At 36.9% G+C, this 20957-nt stretch overlaps 1 protein-coding gene across 5 annotated transcripts in view; it reads right to left on the bottom strand.

Moving 5' to 3' along the window:
• Acss3 (acyl-CoA synthetase short chain family member 3) overlaps positions 1-20957 on the bottom strand; it is a 175847-nt gene that overhangs the window by 117906 nt on the left and 36984 nt on the right. For 4 of the 5 annotated variants that reach the window (XR_007108471.1, XM_047551056.1, XM_047551055.1 and 1 more), the window contains one exon: positions 3224-3412. The exons of the other annotated variant lie outside the window; for it this stretch is intronic. Coding sequence is in view for 3 of the 4 variants with exons in the window: in XM_047551056.1 (XP_047407012.1) it covers positions 3224-3412 (189 nt within the window). In the remaining variant the exon portion in view is untranslated. The remainder of the gene's footprint in view (positions 1-3223; positions 3413-20957) is intronic. 5 annotated transcript variants of the gene reach the window in all.

Raw genomic sequence — 20957 nt, 5'->3', positions numbered from 1 at the left:
GTTTTGGAGGAGGCTTTAGCATTTCTTAGCTGGAGAGCTCCAGCCCGACTGTAATCAGAAAGCATTTCTAAGGCTTTCTATGTGAACATCTCTTCCACATGCCTAGAGACCACAGAAGGACAAGATCTGACTCTCCAATAATCTTTTGACAATTTTCGTTCTCATTCTAAAGATAAATTCATGTTCACAAAATATTGTAATTTTAATTTTATATTTTTTTTTCACAAAATAACTCCCAAGTGATTTAAATATCAAGCTCCACAAAGCTTGGACATGACCCTGTCAATAAGCTACCCTCCAAATTTTTCTTTACCTGACAATTTGCCAGTCATTTTTCGAGACATGCAGGTGTAGCTACAGTGTCCCTGGTAGCAACTGCATTTGGGTCATTCTCCCTCCTTGGTATATGATGGACATACCTCAAATAGTCAATGTGTTCTTTAATCCCCGATACTGCATAGTAAGCAGTTCAAGGTCAAGTTTGGATGTCTTTCATCTCCTCTGCCTGTATAGGGTCTGGCACATCATATACTCTCAATAAAATTTGTAAAATTGAATGAAAATTCTCATTAATTTGCAGAAATGAACATGTTATTATTCTTTTAAATGCATTGCTTCTTCACCAAAAACTCCAAAGCAAAGGAGACATATAATAAATGATTCAGGAGACAGCTAATCACTTCATGGTATTGCATCTATTCTTGAATTCTGATTTCTGGTTACAATACATTTCATCTAGGGAAAGTTTATACTGTGCTAAATATATGCATATATAGTACTCTTTGCTTCTTCAATATCATTTAATATTCATGGGACTGAGGTTCAGTGCAGTTACAAAGCTTGCCCCAGGTTATAAGTGGTGGAGACAGAAATCGGGCCAGTTCTGTGTGACTGTACAATCTTTCTCTTTCCACTATAGCAAGTTGACTTTTAAAAGAAAAACAAAGGAAAAAAGGAAAGAAAATAAAAATAAGTCTTATTTCCTTTTATTGTATTTTTAAACGATATTTGAATATAATTTACATTTTAATATTTGTAATACTTATAAAAATAGTTCTAGTTAACATTCCATAAAATTAGGATTCTGTATAAATGAAATTAAGCCACATATCAAATTAAGAACATAATAGAATATATCAGAACTTGAATAATTTAATACAGTCAAAATTAGACTCTTCTTCTGGAAAAATAAGTCCTTTCACATTTATATTAACAACCTTTATTAGAGGTTTTATTGGGTCTAGACTGACATGTTAGAATACATCCTTTTCATCTTTGTCTGTTAAAATAAATTTTTTTCTTTAGCCAATCTGTTTGAAAATCAGGTCATAAAAATCAGAGATTTCAAATATTAGTTTTGTCTAGATATCTCATATGTGTATCTCTATCTCCATCATTTCTCCTTAAATTTGACTTTCCTTATAGCTTTGCCCATAAGACTATGCATGTATTGCCTCAACCCCTTAAGAAGATTGTACATGTGTGTGTGATGAATGAAAACTCCTGCACAGCATTAGCTAAGTCCTTATTTATATACATATTTATAAATGTGTACATATATATATTTATATATTTCAATTCCCTCATATCTTATTAAGATGTTTTTAGAAGAAAATAACATATCCAATACCTTTGTCTGATGGTGTTTAGCATTTCTACAGCTTAAAACCTGGAGCCTATAGTTTCCTCAGAGATGTCACTAACTTCCCAAGGATTTTCAGGTCAGTGATGGATTGATCAAACCACCCCCCACCCCTAGGGTTTTTTTTTTTTTTTTTTTCACAAGCAATAACACAACATGTTAAAAATAAGAACTGAGGTGGTTAGTCCACAAAATAACTTTCTAGTTCTGGAACCTGTCTTATAGCAGATGAAATATGCTATGCAAAGCCTCACTCTAGGACCTTGAATGCAAATTATTTCCCTAAAAACATCTTGTCTTGGGTGTCTGAAACTCCAAAGACCAGCCATCTCTTAACTCCTACAAGGACTTTCCTTCCTCAGTCTTGCCACTGGCATTTTCTCCTTCCTATTTCCCATTTCTTCAAAAGCAGAACATGTTACAGAGCATCTCACTAAGGTCTCCAGCCTCCCCCCTCACTCGTGTGATACTGCAAAGCTTGTTTCCTCTTAACATTGCTTAAAACATGATACTTACCTGCTCAAAAACTTACAGTGGTTTGTTTACAGGTTAGACAAAACCAGCCTTGGCAAGCTCACATTTCTCTTTTCTCTGTCATGCCAATCTACTTGTTTCCTCCCAAATGATTTTACTCTTTCCTGCCACTAATGCCTGTTTCATACTCTTTCCCCTGCATTTGGATCCCACTACATTATTCTCTTCCAGATGAATCTCAGCCAGGACCTGATTTAAATCTCACATTTTTCCACAGAACCCTCTTCAGTCACCGAAACCAAAAGAAATGTCTCTTCCCCTAAATTAGGGGTCTGTAAACTATTTCTGCCACGTTTTATCAGAACACAGACATGCCCATTGTGGATACATTGCCTGAGTCTGCCTGTGTGTTACAGCAGCAGAGCTGAGTGCCTGCAACAGAGATTAGGTTGTGCACAATGCCTAAGATACTCTCTGGTCACTTACAGGGAAATGTTCATTGACCCTGCTAAACTCATACAACAATAATAACATTTTTAAGTGAACACTATCTCTCAGACACTGTGCTGTTTTAAATACAGTATCTCAAGAATATTTCACAATCAGCTTATGAAATTTTTTATCTTGGTATCCCATTCAAATATGTCACCCTATCCCTCTCAGCCCTTAATCATTGGGTCATTACCCCATTCCTAGAAGTATATAGATTTTAAAAATAATTAGCCCATGCATTTGATACCTATTATATATTATGCATTTCCAAGGTCAGTGCCAACCACATGAAGGGAACCTAATAAATAAATGTTGAATAAATAAATTAATAATTATTTTTCTTATATGTTTTGTATACCCCAATGTATAACAAGGTAACTTGAAAGGCATATACCTTATTTTATTGTTCATGTTTCTCTAAGCACTTGGCACACAGAACTGACTCAAAAAAGAACACATGATTAACAGACAAATGCCAAGGAAAAACAAATTTAAAGTACCCCATTTGAAAAGAAGATGAAAAGAATTAAGAATATTCTTAGATGATTCATCCACAGGTAAATATGGCTATAATATAGGTAGCCACAACTCAATTTCCCCAAAGAAAGCACTTACTTTTGCATGATCAATGCGACTGCTTAATTCTTTAGATGCAAATCCACCGAATATGAGACTATGGATGGCTCCTATCCTTGCGCATGCCAGCATAGTATATATTGCTTGTGGGATCATGGGCATGTAGATGACCACAGTGTCACCTTTTTTGATTCCATACTTAACCAAAACACCAGCCAGTTTAGAGACCTGTTACAAAATCAATAGATCAGCAAAGTTTTTCTGTATTACTTCAATAAATTTGTAGGTTAAGGCAGGAATACTTGAAGTTGATCATCCCCCTGGTAGTGGGTTAAAAAAGGTGAGAAACACATATTTGATGATGAGAATGATAATGGTTTAGATGGTGACAATAATAACAGACATCTGCATCACATCTGATTATAAACCAATCTACCATTATTATGTCATATGAACATTTTGGCTTACATTTGCTTAATCCTAGGACATATTTTCTGAGCAACTGTTATGTGGCAGACATAATGTTTAGATTTGGGAAAGCGACCCTGAAAAAGAAAGACAAAGATTTGTCCCTAGGGAGCATATATTCTAAAAGGTGATCTCTCAAGTAAAAAGAAAAATAAAATAATTATAAATTTAGATGCAGTTTGGGTTAACTGTTGAAAGAAACAAGTAGGTATTAAGAAGGAAAGCACTTCCATACACTCATAAGGCAAATAAGATAGACTCTACTATATTGCTATTCCCATTTAGAAGATAAGGTAATTAAGTCTAGGAGCTAATGAATTGCTAAGCTATGTTCAGAAAAGTAGTAAATGGTGTGCCTAGGATTACTGACATCATATTCTTTACTCTTTCCACTGCCTCAAGCCAATTACTTTTTCTTTATAGTTTTTATACGAATTATTTATGTAACACAATTTCCTTTTGGACCAAACACATGTACTTCTTTTTACTTTTTACATTTTTTTTGTTAACATACAAAGTCTCTTCCTTCTTAATATGTGTTTTTGAAATTTCTGAAAATAAAGGCAAAATAGACCATAAGCCCACAAATGATATAATTTGTTGCAAGAAATCTTTCCACAGGCAATTAGAACAGGCTGTGCAAGGTATGACAAACCTAAGTAGTTCAATATTCTTTCACTTAAAAAAAATTCCACTTTAAAAAAAAACATGATGATTCCTGGAATATAAGAAGTTCTCTCTTTCTCTCTTCCCTTGTCTTCCTCAGCACTGGTGATACATCACTAAATAAAACAAGACAAAGATTTCTATCTTTCAGATGCTTATATCTTAGCAAATGGACTACTTATAAAAGAAACAAACATAATAAATATATTATATATATATTAAAAGCTATGGGGGGGTTGGAGAACAGAGCAGAGTAAAAGGGGTTGAGAGTGCTGGATGTGGACTAAATGTCATTGTCAATGGGTCAATGGTACAATCAAGGGAGACTTCAGGAAGAAAGTGACTCTGTAGCAAAGATATGCAGAGGGTCGAGACTAAGTGGATCTCAGTGATCTATATTATTTTAGGCAGTGGGAATGCAAAAACAAAAGTGTAAAAGAGAAGGGGAATCACAGGAGATTCAAGGAGCAGTCCAGAGACCTGAGGCAGGAGTAGAAACAAGTGAGAAGACAACTGTGGATCAGGCAGAGAGCTCAAGGGCCTGCAGGAGCCCAGGAGGCAAATGGAAGGATGGCAGCTTGCCTTTGAATGTGACTGTCCAACATAATGAACAGAGAAGGCTTAAGAGAAGGATTGGGCCCACTTGGCTATTCCTGGTTTCTTTCATTTCACTCAACCTCTCCCACTTTTTGAACAAGTTCAGAGAATTCAGAATCCTGACCATTTTTCCTCTATCTCTTTACACACTGTCTCTGTGTAGATGGGGGAAGAAGTGGTCCAAGTTAAGGGTTCTCATGAAAGAGAGAAAGTAAAAAACCATCTCATTCTTCCCTATACTGCAATTCCCTATATTCTTCCCTATACTGCAAACTCTATATTTGAGTGCTAATTGAATTCCCTATATTCTTTTTATAACAACCTGCTCTTGCAAGAACTAACTAGAGTTCCTTTAGAAACACTTTGCTCTTGTCCGAGGGTGATGCCGGCAACAACTTGATTGCCTTTTGACAGTTTCATCACTTCTCCATATTCCCGCACTGGGGACCAATCTTCCAGCACATGAACCTGAGGGACACTCTCAAACCATCTCTATATATGCAAACTCTATATTTGAGTGCTAATTGAATTCCCTGTATTCTTCCCTATACTGCAAACTCTATATTTGAGTGCTAAGTTTTAAGAACTTCAAAATGCTCCTCAAAAAGTTATAAGAAAAATATACCAAAGAAATATAAATTATGAACAAATTCTATATGGTACTCAAGAACCAAGATAAACACTGGGAAATTATAGCCAAACATTCCAGTGTATGCAGAAAGTGACTAGGCTCTGTGATGATGCTGGTGAGCATCCCATTTAAGGTACGAATCTAAGAGAGATAAAGGAAAAAGATTTTGCTTATTTGTGACTGTAATTCCAACACTCTGAATAGTGCTTGTTGTTGAATCAAATTAATCCTCAACCAAGATCCAATCAAGTAGTTTCATATTTCAATCTCATTTCCAATGTTGAATGTTCTGGAAAATGCCCATAGCTCTTCTGTCCTTTGAAAGAAATGAGATCAAGAAATTTAAGGCCTTTTGTTGAAACTTATACATCAAAATAATAGGTCCTAGGACAAATATGGTCTCAAGATCTATTTAAGCTGGGACCACATCATACGTTTTAAAAAACAAGCTGACATATTAAATTTAGTAGGTCTCATATGCACTGTGGTTCAGAGATGGTTTGAGAGTGTCCCTCAGGTTCATGTGCTGGAAGATTGGTCCCCAGTGCGAGAATATGGAGAAGTGGTGAAACTGTCAAAAGGCAATCAAGTTGTTGCCGGCATCACCCTCGGACAAGAGCAAAGTGGTTCTAAAGGAACTCTAGTTAGTTCTTGCAAGAGCAGGTTGTTATAAAAAGAATATGCCTGGACTCTGAATCTCTCTTGCTTCCTCTCTGTCCATGGGCTCTCTTCTTCTCACACATATTCTTGTCATGAGAACACCCACCTTGTTGTGATATAGCAAGAAGACCCTCAAGAGAATCAACCATGCTGGTGCCATACTCTTTAACCTCCAAACTTTGAGCTAAATAATCCCTTCTTATGTGTAAAGTAACCAGCCTCAGGTATTTTGTGATAGTAACACAAAACAGACTGATACACCAATCTACATTACCAGGTTCTGTGGAAAAATTGGAAGGTCTAGCACTACCAGGCCAATGTTCTAAAATGACAACTAATCATTTGAATCTATTACCAGCTGAGCATTTTGCCATAAAACTACCATTCATGGGGTCATTAATCATAGAGAATTTGCATTTGCTTTCCAGTCAATATTTGAAATTTATTCTCCTACATCCTATGTTTGTATATTTTATGCTGTATGCTACACCATATTTCCATAACTGTAGAGAAAGTGTAATACATAACAACAATTGACTTTTTCTCAATTGATTTGTCTTCCATTTATTTTATTTGCTTAGCCCATCTAGATATCTGAATTGTCAACCATCACTCTGAAAACAACTTTGTCAAATTAGACTGCACCAGTTCTGTGAGACCACTAGATGGAGTCAATTTTTCCTTACTTCTTAGAGCTACTCTTCAATATTTCAACCATGATGACTACATCAGAGCTAGTCTAACAACAAAAGTTTTACACGACCTTTATTCATATTTCTTTTTCAGGAGTTGTCAGAGCTAAATTTCACTCTGATAAAATTTTCCAATGTAACTTGTAAATTTAGATAGAAAAATTGATATGTAGCTAGATAATATATGTGAGAAAATTAGAGGAAAATATAATTCTGATGAGACTATCAATAAATAGAAAAGACAAGGTTCATACCAAGAAAAAATAAAGATGTTGATTTAATATATATCTGTATATATATATATATATATATATGAAAATACTTCATGTAAAAACTTTACTTGTTAATATTAAATCTATAATTGGCTAATATAGGAGCTTAGAATAGAACACTTAATAGTTGTGTTCGTCAGCTTTCCTTCACTGTGACAAAATACCTGAGATAAACAACTTGAGGGAAGAAGGATTTATTTTGACTCATGGCTTCAGCGGTTTCAGTTCACGGTCACTTGGTTCCATTGTTTCTGGGTCAGAGCAACAAAGAATATCATGGCAGGGAGTGTGTAGTAGAGCAAAGCTGCTCACCTCATGACAACAGGGGGGCAGAGGGACAGAGAAACAGGAGACAAGATATACCCTTCAAGGACATGGCCCAGGGACCTACTTCCTCCAACTAGGCCCCACCTCCTACAGTCTCTATCTCCTCCCAATTACACCATCAGCTGCAATCCAAGCCTTCAATACATGAACCTTCTTAGAGGGACATTCCAGAACCTAATGAAACAAAAGTTTTGTTTTTGTTTTTGTTTTCTGAGATGCAAAAGAAATCATTCAGAATATGAGTAACAAACACTGAACAATAAGATGAAAAAACTGGAGTCCCAGTCACCTAAGAGTTTATGACCAAATAAATTTCTGTTGAACAATCAACAAAAAGGACATTTAATGAGTGCTATGTCAGAGTTTAAGATTCTCAAATTTTTATCAATTTCAGTTGGGAAGTTATCAAAAGAAGAAAAATATACATTACTTTTACCTAGAGACATATTTTTATACTGCCATGGCTGTCTGAATGTATATTTGTAATCTCTATTATCCAAAGGGAAATATTTAAATCTATATATTTTCAACTGAAGACAAAGTTAAATCACGGCCCATTCACCCAATCCATGCTCACTTTTGCATCTTCTTATAAGTATGTCTTAATGTATCAAAAATTTGATAGTTTTACATGAGGCACAAACCTCTAAAATCTACTTTCAATATGCCATTGAGGGCAATACAAATGTCATGCACCAATATGGGGACATTACACTGCTAGTCTGAGGATAACTGCTGTAAAGGAAGCCTGAAGAAAGAAAATGAATGTACATATTTACTTAGTTACAATGCTGTTCCATTCTTCCCACTAGAAATTTATGAATTAATCACTGTTTTGGTACTAATTTAAAGCCATTTTACTATGCAAGTATCCAATCATTGATTCAACTTTCATAGTATCTGCTACATATCCTACTAAGGTAAAGTCTGCAGATCCAAAAATAAGGAAGATATGATTAGTCTTTAAACCAAAGAATATAGAGTTAAGGAGGGAAAATTACATTAATAAATAACAATGATAAAAGAAGAAAATGCAAGCATAGAAATTTATACAATATAAAGTGATATACACATATTTTTGACTTTTATATAACGTATTTCATTAGATATATGTAAAATCTTTGAGACTTATAAAGTAAATACATTGGTTTAGATAATTTAATAAAAATTGAACAAAAATTTCATGAATTAATTCTGAAAGTTTTTCATTCAAAAGCAGTCTGCACATTAGTATGATTTCATAACCAAATGCTACAGCACAAACATATTAGTTAAAACTTGACTGAGGTTTATGTTCTACTACACATGCTTCACAAATAGCCAAGTGTGTTCATCTAAAAAAACTTCTGCTTATGAAAAAAGAAAGGGTATCCAAATTTTAGTAAGAAGTCAGCAATCATGAGCAACCTTAGGACAAAGTCAAATAAAACTATATGAAAGAGAAGACAAGGGAAGGCATATCTTAAAAACATAATACATTGGAAGCCCTGATCTAATCAATGACAAAAATGTAACTAATTTAGAAAATATCTGAGGAAACAGCTTACTAATATTGGGAATAAAGAACCTGTTTTTGAGAATATGTATAATTTACCATAGAAAGAGACTGAAATATATTTTACTTTCAAATATAGGTTAATCATGCATTTATTCTCTCTCTCTCTTTCTCTCTCTCTCTCTCTCTCTCTCTCTCTCTCTCTCACACACACACACACACACACACACACACACACATTTTTGTTTGTTTTACTTGGACACCCAAAAAATTCATCAAAACAATCCCAGTGAACATGAATATGCTTTCCTTTAGGCCATTTGCCAACTAGGTATCCAGGTAAACATCTGTGAAAAGAATCAACTTTTTAAAAATCTGCTCTGAAATTATATTAAAAACTATCTTTTTTGAGAGAAAAATCTTTCAGGCAAGCTTCTAGGGAAATAATTTTTAATGACAATGGCAAATTATTAAACCCGACAGTGAAATAATTTTTATTTAAACGTAATAATCTAAAGTACTAAGTTGATTTGTGAGATTGGTCTCCTAATAGCAGGAAAGAAGAGGTCATGTTATTAAAAGAAGATAAATCTTTCCTCAGAAGATAAAACCATGCCATTTATGTTCAAAAGAAAACATATTACTTATCTAAAACAGAGAACAATATACATATATATAAATATAATATAAGTATATTTAAGAAGGGCATTCTACTAAATTTTAGGAAAAAAATTATAAAATTTTATCCTATATAGAAAACAATTACTTGACAGTGGTGTAGAAAACATTTACTAGCATATTTCTTCTTGTTAAATACTTTTTTCCTAATGAATGACTAAATACCATTACTTAAAATAATCATTTTTCTCATTATCATTTTCTTCACATGTGGTTTCAATCAATATTTGATCATTTTTAGACTATGTGTTCATAAGCAAAGTGAAATAGAGAATTATTTAATTCATTTAGTTCAAGCTTGAAATAACTGCAATTTCAATAATCTGTGTGCTTTCAAGACTAATATGATTTTCAGACTATTTCACAGAAAATTAATTCAATCCTATATTTCTCCATGCATATGTGCTTTCATTTCCTTAATATTCATATGCTGAAATCTACAAGTATAACAACAAAATTTCTCAAACCTTGAAAAGAACACCTTGTAAATATTAAAACAGTGCTAGCATGTAATAGACCATTGTTGACAGGGAAAATAATCCTACTTCAAGGAAAAGTCCAAGGTCTGAAGAATGGAAAATAAAATTGACTACTATAATTAACACACACCATGATTACACTGAACGTAATAAAATAAAAGTACGTAAACAAAGAATAAAGTGTTGCCTCCAATTTTTTTTTTTTTTTTTTTTTACCATTTTAACATCTCTCCACACCAAGTATTAATGATTTGGTAACTATGACTGCCTCCTGTTTTACTCACTTGACAGTTTCTGCCAAATGCCTTATTCCTTATGGCAGGTGCCTTTTGACTAAGAACTAAAGACAGTTCAGAATGGATATGACCAAAATTCAGCATGAAGAGGGATGTGAGATGGGTTTAAACATTTGGAAGAGAATCAATATCAGATATTACACAGAGATTTGTTAAAATTCATTGTGTTTAGGTTTGCTAGGAACAAAGTTATATTAGCTTCATATTAGTAAAACAAAATACCAGAGGCAATTAACTTATAAAGAGAAAAAGTTTGGGCTTTGAGTTCTGTTTGTTCCTGTTCAATATTAGGTAGCTCCTTTGCTTATACTGGAGGGAAATCACTTGTATCAGCCAGAAATCATAATGAGAGACAGGAAGACACCGGAGTCCCACAGTTTCTTTCAAGGGCACAACCCCAGTGACCAAAGGACCACCCACTTGGCCTTACCTCTTTACCATCCAGGGCAGTTCCTAACAGTATCATGCTGGGGATCAGATCTTTAATACAGGGACCTTTGCAGGACATAAGGTATAGTTAACTCACAAAAAAATAGGAAATAATTGAAAAATGCTAAGTTCTCCTTAGAATTAGGAGCTTTCCCTATTTCTAAAATGTAATCATTATTACATGATTTAGGGCTGTGACAATGAAAATAAAAATAAATGAACTGGGGGGGCCAAGATGGCGGACTAGAGGGCGGCTGCATTTCACATTGCTCCAGGGCGCAAGATTCAAAAGAGGAGATAGTGAGAGACTTGGGACCAACTCAAAGCCGCCAGGTGAGTCTCTCCTGTTGGGGAAGCGTCCCGGATGGGGCGGTAGCCCCGGAACGCAGGGAATTTGTTTAGTGGAGTTGCTCAGCGAAACGCCCCTCCCCCCGCTGGAGCGGTAAACACGGACAACTGGGATCATCGTAGAGGAGGCGGCTCAGCACAGCGCTTGGACTCGAGCAACCACTGGGGCTCCGGGCAGCTGCCCGAGGAGGAGCTGCATGGCGAGCTGTTTAGACCCAGAACGACCGCTTCTGAACACCAGGGGGTTGCCCGGAGGAAGAGGAGAAGCCCGGCGGGTCGCTTGACCTAGGAGTGACTGCATCAGAGCCACAGGCGGTTGCCAGAGGAGGAGCTGCGTGGTGAACTGTTTGAACTCAGAGCGAGCGCTCCTGAACACCGGGGGACTGCCCGGAGGAAGAGGAGGAGCGCGGCGGGACGCTTGGTCTAGGAGTGACTGCATCAGAGCACAGGCAGTTGCCAGAGGAGGAGCTGCGTGGTGAACTGTTTGAACTCAGAGCGAGCGCTCCTGAATACCGGGAGGTTGCCCGGAGGAAGAGGAGGAGCGCGGCGGGTTGCTTGACCTAGGAGTGACTGCATCAGAACCACAGGCAGTTGCCAGAGGAGGAGCTGCGTGGCGAGTTGTTTGAACTCAGAACAACTGCTCCAGAACACTGGTGGCCTGCCTGTAGGAGGAGAGCGGTGGGATGCTTGGTCTAGGAGTGACTGCATCAGAGCCACAGGTGGTTGCCAGAGGAGGAGGCGAGTGGTGAGTTGATTGGACTAAAAGCGACCACTCCTGAACACCGGTGGCCTGCCTGGAGGAGGAGCGTGGTGAGTCACTTGGTCTCGGAGCCACCGCTCCTGAACACCCGGGGGGCTACCCCGAGGAGGAGGAGGAGGAACAGGGCGGGTCACTTGGACTTGGAGTGACTGCCTAGGGCTACGGGTGGTTGGCGGGAGGAGGAGACGTGAAGTGAGTCGCTTGGGCTCCTAGTGACTGCTTCGGAAACCGGGCGGCTGTCTGGAGGAGGAGGTGTGTGGCGGGTCTCTGGGTCTCGGAGCTATTGTACGGGGCTCCAGGTGGTGGCTCAGAGGAGGGGCTGCATAGCCAGGCGATTGGTGCAGAGCAGGGTCCCAGGAGCTAGGTGGCTTCTTGCTGGAAGAGCCGCACAGAGACACGCCTAGGGGCAGAGCGAAGTTTCCAGGGTGGCGGGCAGATTCTGTGGGAGAGGCAGCCTAAGGAGACTCGCTTGCGAAGGGTGAGGCTCCCAGCCCCAGGACGTAGGTCCGGGCCCCTGGGATCGTTGCAGAGGAAGACAGCCCAGCCCAGGTGGCAGTTGTAGATTGAGGGGAACCTCTAGGAGGGCAACTGACCAGCAAGACGTCCCCACCGAGTGAGTCTTCCCGGCCGGGGGAGGTTTTCCCACAGGGACGGTAAAACCAGAGACACAGGCACAAACAGGCCTTGCCTCAGCCCGCAGTCTAGTTACCCATTGGATGACCATTGGTCAACAAGTGGAGGCACCTCTGCCCACTAGCAAGGAATATACGCCACCTGAGGGTCACCACCCCTAGAGAGGCAGCTTCTTTGTGGAGCTCTGCATTATCAACCTCCTCCAAGACTTCAGGCTACTGAAGGATAAGAGGGGATATACTAGCAATCTTCAGGGACATTATAAGTTGATAGAGGAAATCTGCAATATCTTAATGACCCACTGATTCCTGAACAATATGAGAAAACAAGGGAAGAAAATGCCCCAAACAAATCTAGATATTACATCAATAGAATCCAACGACAGCATGGCAGAAGAAATGACAGAAAGGGAGTTCAGAATGTACATAATTAAAATGATTAGGGAAGCAAACGATGAGATGAAAGAGCAAATGCAGGCATTGAACGATCATACCAATCGACAGTTAACAGAGCAAATTCAGGAAGCAAAAGATCATTTCAATAAAGAGTTAGAGATATTGAAAAAAAACCAAACAGAAATCCTTGAAATGAAGGAAACAATAAACCAAATTAAGAACTCCATAGAAAGCAAAACCAATAGGATAGAACACCTGGAAGATAGAACTTCAGATATTGAAGACAAAATATTTAACCTCGAAAACAAAGGTGAACAAACAGACAAGATGGTGAGGAATCATGAACAGAATCTCCAAGAACTATGGGATATCATGAAAAGGCCAAATTTGAGAATTATTGGGATTGAGGAAGGCTTAGAGAAACAAACCAAAGGAATGAACAATCTATTTGAAGAAATAATATCAGAAAATTTCCCAAATCTGAAGAATGAAATGGAAAATCAAGTCCAAGAGGCTTATAGGACTCCAAATACACAAAATTACAACCAACTCACACCAAGGCACATTATAATGAAAATACCGAACATACAAAATAAAGACAGAATTTTAAAGGCTGTGAGAAAAAAAAACCAAATTACATTCAGGGGGAAACCAATATGGATATCAGCAGATTTTTCAATCCAGACCCTAAAAGCTAGAAGGGTCTGGATCAACATTTTTCAAGGCCTGAAAGAAAATGGATGCCAACCAAGAATCTTATACCCAGCAAAACTTACCTTCAAATTTGACGATGAAATAAAATCATTCCATGATAAACAAAAGCTAAAAGAATTTACAAAAAGAAAGCCAGCATTACAGAACATTCTCAGCAAAATATTTCATGAGGAAGAGATAAAAAACAAAGAAGCAAATCAGCAAAGGGAGGAATTATCCTAAAGGAACTGTCAAATAAAGGAGGAACCAAGATGTGTCAAAAATTTTAAATATGAACCAAATGACTGGGAATACAAATCATATCTCAATAATAACCCTGAATGTTAATGGCCTGAATTCATCAATCAAAAGACACAGACTGGCAGATTGGATTAAAAAGAAAGATCCAACAATATATTGCCTGCAAGAGACTCACCTCATAGAAAGAGATACCCATAGACTAAAGGTGAAAGGATGGGGAAAAACATACCATGCACATGGACTCAGCAAAAAAGCTGGAGTATCCATCCTCATTTCAGATAATGTGGACTTCAAGCCAATGTTAGTCAGAAGGGATAAAGAAGGACATTTCATACTGCTTAAGGGAAGCATAAATCAGCAAGATATAACAATCATAAACATCTATGCCCCAAACAGTGGCTCATCCATGTATGTTAAACAAATCCTTCTCAATTTTAGAAACCAAATAGACCATAACACAATAATACTAGGTGATTTTAACACGCCTCTTTCACCACTGGATAGATCTTCCAAACAAAAATTGAACAAAGAAACCATAGATCTCAATAACACAATCAATAATTTAGACTTAACAGACATTTATAGAATATACCATCCAACCAAGAGCGAATACACTTTCTTCTCAGCAGCACATGGATCCTTCTCTAAAATAGACCATATATTATGCCACAAAGCTAATGTCAGCAAATACAAGAAGATAGAGACACTACCTTGTATTCTATCAGATCATAATGGAATGAAGTTACAAATTAATGAAAGAGTAAAAAACAGAAACTACTCCAACACCTGGAGATTAAACAATATGCTACTATATGATGAATGGATAACAGAAGATATTAGGAAGGAAATTAAAAAATTCTTAGAGGTGAACGAGAACAAAGAAACATCATAACAAAATCTCTGGGACACTATGAAAGCAGTACTTAGAGGAAGATTTATTTCATGGAGCGCATTTAATAAAAGAAGTAAAACTCAAAAAATAAATGACCTAACACTACAGCTCAAAGCCCTAGAAAAAGAAGAACAGACCAACACCAAAAGTAGTAGAAGACAGGAAATAGTTAAACTGACAGCTGAAATCAACGAAATTGAAACAAAAGAAACAATACAAAAAAATTGACAAAATAAATAGTTGGTTCTTCGAAAAAATAAACAAAATTGATAAACCTTTAGCCACACTAATGAAGAGAAGACGAGAGAAAAGCCAAATCACTAAAATTCGGAATGAACAAGGAAATATCACAACAGACACGACTGAAATACAAAACATAATTAGAAGCTATTTTGAAAATCTATACTCCAACAAAATAGAAAATTTCGAAGACATCAACAGGTATCTAGAGACATATGAATTGCTTAAACTGAACGAGGAGGACATACACAATTTAAATAGACCAATTTCAAGTAATGAAATAGAAGAAGTCATCAAAAGCCTTCCAACAAAAAAAGGTCCAGGACCAGATGGGTTCTCAGCCGAGTTCTACAAAACTTTTAAAGAAGAGCTCATTCCAATACTTCTCAAAGTATTCCAGAAAATAGAAGAGGAGGGAACTCTCCCAAACTCATTCTATGAAGCCAATATTACCCTGAGTCCTAAACCAGACAGAGACACATCAAGGAAAGAAAATTTCAGACCAATATCCTTAATGAACATCGACGCAAAAATTCTCAACAAAATTTTAGCAAATCGCATACAAAAACATATTAAAAAGATAGTGCACCATGATCAAGTGGGTTTCATCCCGGGGATGCAAGGTTGGTTCAACATCAGGAAATCAATAAATGTCATTCACCATATCAATAGACTTAAAGTCAAGAATCACATGATTATTTCGATAGATGCAGAAAAAGCATTTGATAAAATACAGCACCCCTTCATGCTCAAAACACTAGAAAAAATAGGGATAGTGGGAACATTCCTTAACATTGTAAAGGCCATCTACGCTAAGCCCATGGCTAATATCATTCTAAATGGTGAAAAACTGAAAGCATTCCCTCTAAAAACTGGAACAAGGCAGGGATGCCCTCTTTCACCACTTCTATTCAATATCGTCCTTGAGACTCTAGCCAGAGCAATTAGACAGACCAAAGAAATTAAAGGGATACGAATAGGAAAAGAAGAACTCAAACTATCCCTATTTGCTGATGATATGATGGTATACTTAGAGGAACCAGGAAATTCCACCAGAAAACTTTTAGAACTCATAAGTGAATTCAGTAAAGTAGCGGGATATAAGATCAATGCACATAAATCTAAGGCATTCTTATACATAAGCGATGAATCTTCAGAAAGAGAAATTAGGAAAACTACCCCATTCACAATAGCTTCAAAAAAAATAAAATACTTGGGAATCAAACTCACAAAAGAGGTGAAAGACCTCTACAATGAGAACTACAGAACACTAAAGAAAGAAATTCAAGAAAACCTTAGAAGATGGAAAGATCTCCCATGTTCTTGGATAGGAAGAATTAATATTGTCAAAATGGCCATACTACCAAAAGTGCTATACAGATTCAATGCAATTTCAATTAAAATCCCAATGATGTACCTTACAGAAATAGAGCAAGCAATTATGAAATTCATCTGGAAGAATAAAAAACCCAGAATAGCTAAAGCAATCCTTGGCAGAAAGAGTGAAGCAGGGGGTATTGCAATACCAGATCTTCAACTCTACTACAAAGCAATACTAACAAAAACGGCATGGTATTGGTACCAAAATAGAAAGGTGGATCAATGGTACAGAATAGAGGACACGGACACAAACCCAAATCAATACAATTTTCTCATACTAGACAAAGGGGCCAAAAATATGCAATGGAGAAAAGATAGCCTCTTCAACAAATGGTGCTGGGAGAATTGGAAATCCATATGCAACAGAATGAAACTAAACCCATATCTCTCACCATGCACGAAACTAAACTCAAAATGGATTAAGGATCTCGGAATCAGACCAGAGACCTTGCATCTTACAGAAGAAAAAGTAGGTCCAGAGCTTCAACATGTCGGCTTAGGACCAGACTTCCTCAACAGGACTCCCATAGCACAAGAAATAAAAGCAAGAATTAATAACTGGGATAGATTCAAACTAAAAAGCTTTCTCTCAGCAAAGGAAACTATCAGCAATGCAAAGAAAGAGCCTACAGAGTGGGAGAAAATCTTTGCCAATCATACTTCAGATAGAGCGCTAATCTCCAGAATCTATAAAGAACTCAAAAAACTCTACACCAAGAATGTAAATAATCCAATTGACAAATGGGCTAAAGAGATGAATAGACACTTCACAGAAGAAGATCTACAAGCAATCAACAAACATATGGAAAAATGTTCAACATCTCTAGTAATAAGAGAAATGCAAATCAAAACCACCCTAAGATTCCATCTCGCCCCAATTAGAATGGCGATTATCAAGAATACAAGCAACAACAGGTGTTGGCGAGGATGTGGGGAGTTAGGTACACTCTTACATTGCTGGTGGGGCTGCAAATTAGTGCAGCCACTCTGGAAAGCAGTGTGGAGATTCCTTAGAAAACTTGGAATGGAACCACCATTTGACCCAGCTATCCCACTCCTTGGCCTATACCCAAAGGACTTAAAATCAGCATATTACAGAGATACAGCCACATCAATGTTCATAGCTGCTCAGTTCACAATAGCCAGATTGTGGAACCAACCTAGATGTCCTTCAATTGATGAATGGATAAAGAAACTGTGGTATATATATACAATGGAATATTACTCAGCCATAAAGAATGATAAAATTATGGCATTTGCAGGCAAATGGATGAAACTGGAGAATATCATGCTAAGTGAGATAAGCCAATCTCAAAAAACCAAAGGAAGAATGATATCGCTAATAAGTGGATGATGACACATAATGGGGGGTGGGAAGGGTTAGTGTTGGGGTTGGAGTTGGGTTTAGGGAGAGGGGCAGGAATGGAGGAAGGAAGGACTGTATAGATGGAGTGGAGGGGTGGGAGGGGAGGGGGGAAGGGAAAAAATGGCAGAATGAATCAAACAACATTACCCTATGTAAATTTATGATTACACAAATGGTATGCCTTTACGCCATGTACAGACAGAGAAACAACATGTATCCCATTTGTTTACAATAAAAATAAATAAATAAAAAATAAATGAACTGCTTTGAGAAATATTGAGTGTGGCATGGATGGTAAAGGATGATGTATGGATATGGAACATAGGAGAAAGGGAAGTTTAGGAATGGGTCCAGATTTGATATTAGCAACTGGTTAAAAAACAGTGCAATTCACAGCACTGAAAGCAGGATTGGATGTGTCTAAATCTGAGTGGCAGAGGGACAACCAAGGGTAGATATTGACTCAGCAGTCATATACAAGATCTGAATATCCACAGAAAAATATGGGTTGGTGATCAAGAGTGGAAATAACCAGTGCTGTCATTGGGAGCAACCATCACACATGTGGCAACTGGAGCAGGTGCAATGGCCCATGAGAGGATGTACAAAGTGAAAAGAAAAGGGGCAGAGAGTGAGGAAATGAGCACAGAAAGCCACACTTAAGGAGGAGGATTCAACAAAATGGCCAGCAAGGAAGAAGAAAAAAGAAAGCAGGGTAGTACAGCAGAAGCAAGTGAAGAATTGTCAATTTTCAAGAATGTTAGGCTGTCAGGTATGATAAAGAAGTAAAATATTGAATGTCTACTGGAATTATTAATATGATCACATTAATTACCTTATTTAAAGCAGTTTCAGAGGAAGCAACATATTTTAGGTTTTGGAAAAGTATGTGATAAGAAAATAGGAGAAAGCACATGTAGATAATTGCTTCAAAGTTAACCAGTGAAGGAAAATAGGTAAGAAATTAGCTAGTAGCAAAAAGATTCAGGCATGCTTTTTTTTCCTACTTGAATTTAAATTAAATTTATTTTAACTGATACATAAAAACATGAAAACTGTACATATTTATGGGGTACTATGTGATGTTTCTAACCGTTTATGTACTATGTAATGCTTAAATCAGGATAAACTTGTCTATTTCCTCAAACATTTACCATTTCTATGTGGTGACATCTAAAACACTTTCTTCTAGTTTTTTAAAACGTACAGTGTGGTACATTTATCTCCAGTCATCCTACTGTGCAACAGGCATGGTTTTAAGAGGCAGAACTGGCAATGATATGGGTATGTGAGGTGCTAACAAGAGTCCCTCCAAAATTTGTAGGGATGATTTTGCAATATCAAAAAAGGATTAACCTCCAATTGTGAAAGAAGGAAAAGAGAAAACAGTGGATATGGATTACAGGCAAGTCTGTCTGTCTCATGTTGGACATTTTTCATTATGGTTTCTGAATCTGAATCACTAAAGAAAAGAAAATTAAAATCCATCATTGAGAATGGTGGTGCTGGGGATTGAACCCAAGGTCACTTTACGATGGAGCAATACCCAGTCCTTTTTAATATTTTATTTTGAGACAGGTCTCACTTAGTTGCTAAAGGTCTTAATAAATGGCCGAGGCTGCCTCAAATTTGCCATCCTTCTGCCTCAGTCCGCTGGGTGACAGGGATTATAGGTGAGCTCCACTGGACCCAGACCGTTTACATATATTCTATAGCCATGTCCACTTTCCATCTACCAAAAAACCCACCTTGAGGGTTCCATCATGCACCTGTTTCCAGATTATCCCCACAATGTCCTTCCTTCATCCTTGGGCATCTATGATGCGTCCTTTTCCACCACCATGTACCCCATCTCTCCATTTATAACACTAAAGCAATCTCTAATTTAATGTTTTTTGAAACAATGCTCCCATTAATTTAAAATTTATATTCTTTTATTTCCCTCCCTAATTATGAGTATTGCAAGAATATTGAATCTATTAATTTTCACTGTCGATGCATAGTATTTCTGTTGTTATAGATGAAGCAATGTAGTGGCTAGACTAGAACCCCAAAAACAGAGGAATGTACCATTTATAGATATACATACAGTACAAATAAAATACAAATTCCAATTAAAGATTTCTCAAATGATTTTTAAAGCATAATTTAATTCAAAGTAGAATACTTTCTGCATTCTTTGTCCAGTGTTTCTTTAAAAAATGGAACATTCCAGCAAGGTGTAGCAAAGCACACCTGTAATCCTAGCAACTCAGGAAGCTGAGGCAGAAGGATCGCAAGTTCAATGCCAGCCTCAGCAATTTAGCAAGGTCCTAAGCAACTTAGTAAGACGGTCTCAAAATAAAAAATAGAAAGGGTTGGAGATGTGGCTCACGGTAAGCACCCTTCGGTCCAATCCCCAGTACAAAAAAAAAAAAAGTGGAATATTACTAGTCTTCAAAGTGTATTACAATTTTTAAAATATAAGCCACCTGGATTAAAATAAAACAAAATATTTTCACTACTGGAGAAGTCACTTTCCACAATTATGCATTCACTTGCCCTTATATAAGTATTCTGAAAAATGTAGCATAATGTGACTGATATGTAAACCTTCCAAATTTATGTTTAAAAAACACAGAATCTACTATAATCTATTCATAGAGTATTCAATTAAACACAAATTCGTGTAAGTCATTTAGACATAGCTCTATTCCTTTGATGAACAGAAAGACTGTGATATAATAACTGCCCTACCTATTTGTTTATACAATAATCAGCATGCAAAATGTGAAACAGAGTTATTATTTTAAAACAATCACTGTGTGGCTGCTATATATGCTGCACTGAATGACTAATGGAGAATATTAAAAAGTAGCATTAACTCGTGCTGTTAATTAAAGACAGCCCTTTTCTCTTATCTAATAAGTTGTTTAATGTAGTGTTTCTCAAACTGGGGTCTGTAGAGATGTTTTCAGAGCCTGGGAGTTCTTTATGAGAATTCTTAAACTTTGCATTTTCATTTTGATGACAATTTAAAAATATTAATATAGCATTACTCTGGATTATCTAAGCTCCAATGCGAATTCACTGTTAATTTGTGTTTGTTTTTCTAATCTCATTCATATTAAGTAAA

This window comes from Sciurus carolinensis, chromosome 4 (genome assembly GCF_902686445.1).
Source record: "Sciurus carolinensis chromosome 4, mSciCar1.2, whole genome shotgun sequence".
NCBI classification, from domain to species: domain Eukaryota; kingdom Metazoa; phylum Chordata; class Mammalia; order Rodentia; family Sciuridae; genus Sciurus; species Sciurus carolinensis.
Note: the sequence above shows the minus strand (reverse complement) of the source record. Positions and strands in the feature narration are given on the sequence as shown.